This window comes from Nannospalax galili, unplaced genomic scaffold, assembly GCF_000622305.1.
Source record: "Nannospalax galili isolate Female #2095 unplaced genomic scaffold, S.galili_v1.0 scaffold929, whole genome shotgun sequence".
Lineage (NCBI taxonomy): Eukaryota > Metazoa > Chordata > Mammalia > Rodentia > Spalacidae > Nannospalax > Nannospalax galili.
The window spans coordinates 1260680-1263148 of record NW_008359591.1 but is presented as its reverse complement, the minus strand read 5'-3'; the positions used below and the strand labels follow the sequence as shown (position 1 = coordinate 1263148).

Below are 2469 nucleotides of genomic sequence, written 5' to 3'. Positions count from 1 at the left end.
GGTGCCGACAACACAGCAGACAGTAGCAGGGATATCAGAGTATAAGGGCTCTAGTGGGGGGAGGGAGGCTATGGGAGGGTGCTATCTGGGAAGTGGGTTTAAAAATAAATAAATAAATAAATAATAAAAAAACAGAAACAGTACTTTTCATAACTGTTGATTAAGAAGCATTTCATTCTCTGAGCTTCGGACTAAGAAAATGAACAGCAGAACTCAATCTTATCTGAAGAAATATTGCCAACTGAGTGCTGCAAGGTGAAGAAGAGCTGAACTTCCTAAAACAAGGAAATCTAGATAGGCTGACTAGGCCTCAGTGGATGGACTTGCACTGGGGAATGTCTGGGACACTGTGGACTCAGTGAGCCTTAACAGGGATGACAGGGTATACAGGCTCCAGTGGTGTCGTGGGGTTATGGGATTGTGCCAATGGGGCCGGGGGTATAAAGATGATCAGGATTATTTAAGATGTTCTACATGAAATACACAAAAATTCAATAAAAATAAATTTTTAAAAAAGCATTTCAGGTTGGTATGGTGACACACACCTTTAATCCCAGCAATCAAGAGTCAGAGGCAAGTAGATTTCTGTGATGTCAAGACCAACCTAATCTACATGGTGCATTCCTGGCCTCATCTCTAGATCCTCAATAAAAGCAAAAAGGAAGCATTTCAAACACGGAAACAATTTGATTCAATACACAATGAGTCTTGATCACATTTTCATCTCTCCTCTCTTTTCAGTGGGCAATTTGAAGGAATGTGATGGAGGAAAACAAGACCCAGGTCACTGAATTTGTTCTCAAAGGAATAACAGATAGTCCAGATCTGCAAATCCCTCTGTTCCTGGTTTTCTTTTTGATTTATGTCACCACCATGGTGGGAAATCTTGGATTAATTTTTTTCATCTGGAAGGACCCCCATCTTCACACCCCCATGTATCTTTTCCTTGGAAATTTAGCTTTTGCTGATGCCTGCACTTCATCTTCAGTTACTCCAAAGATGCTCATGAAATTTTTAAATAAGAATGACCTGATATCACTGGGTGAGTGTTTTGCCCAATTTTATTTTTTTTGTTCCAATGCAACCACGGAATGTTTCCTGCTGGTAGTGATGGCCTATGACCGCTATGTGGCCATATGCAAACCTTTGCTCTATCTAGTGGTGATGTCCAGCAGACTGTGCACTCAGTTCATAAGTGTGTCATATATAATTGGATTTCTACATGGATTAATTCATGTAGGATTATTATTTCGATTAACTTTTTGTAGGTCTAATATAATTGATCATTTCTACTGTGAAATTTTGCCACTATATACAATTTCTTGTACAGATCCTTCTATTAATATATTGGTGATTTTTATTTTTGCTACTTTTATACAAGTTAGCACTTTTATGAGTATCATAGTCTCTTATGCCCGTGTCCTCTTTGCCATTCTGAAAACAAAGTCTGGGAAGGGCAGAAGCAAAGCCTTCTCCACCTGCAGTGCTCATCTATTGTCTGTATCTTTGTTCTATGGCACCCTCTTCTTCATATATGTGCTCTCTGGATCTGGCACAGACATGCATCAGGGCAAAATGTATTCACTGTTCTATACAATTATAATTCCTCTGCTAAACCCCTTTATTTATAGCCTGAAAAACAAAGAAGTTTTAAGTGCCCTGAGAAAACTCATGAGATAATAATTGTTTTCATAAAACTTGAAAGTTCTTTCTATTGTCTCTTTTTCTCTTTTTAAATGCATCATAATATTTGACCCTGCAGTTTGGGGACATAATTCCTGCATATTTTTAAATAAAGCAATAAAAATGTAAACTATGAATCTTTGAATGAATAATATTATTATTAAAAAATCGTTAATGAGGGGACTGGAGATGTGACTCAGCAGTGAAGAGCACTGACTGCTTTTGCAGAAGACCCAGGTTTGGTTCCCAGCACCCACTTGGGAGCTAACAACTATCCAAAACTCCAGATCCAGGGGACCTGACACCCTCTTCTGACCTCTGTGGGCACTGAATGACATGGGCACGTTTGTATACAGGTAGGCAATACACTCATATACTAAAATAAAGATAATAAAAAAATTGTTAGTGTGGTCTTGGAGGACAAATTCCAGTATAGTTGTTTTTAAATCTGTGCTCAAAGGAGGATGTGAATTGACCAATTACTGTTTTTATAAGATAAATAAACTATCTTCCAGATATGCATATTTTAAATTTATTCATATTATTGAAATTGAATTTATATTATTGAAACTAAAACTCAATGTCTTTAAATCCTATCATTGTTTTTTCTTTCTTGACATTTTCCCTATTGTGTTGGTTTCATACATTTAAGCAGGTAGGTAACAAATATCACTCCATCTCTTCTCTCACCCCCTCCCACACTCCTGCTGATTCTATTCTTCCCCACAAACACTTCCCCTCCTGCTTTTGTATTTATTTTATGCAGAAATTATGTAAGCACCAACC

The 2469-nt window shown here is 37.5% G+C and overlaps 1 protein-coding gene across 1 annotated transcript; it reads left to right on the top strand.

Annotated features, from left to right (window-relative positions):
* Positions 1 to 762: 762 nt before the first annotated feature.
* LOC103725985 (olfactory receptor 5AC1-like) lies at positions 763 to 1680 on the top strand. Its single transcript, XM_008823367.1, has one exon. It carries the CDS (start codon positions 763 to 765, stop codon positions 1678 to 1680), a length of 918 nt encoding a protein of 305 aa, XP_008821589.1.
* Positions 1681 to 2469: the final 789 nt, after the last annotated feature.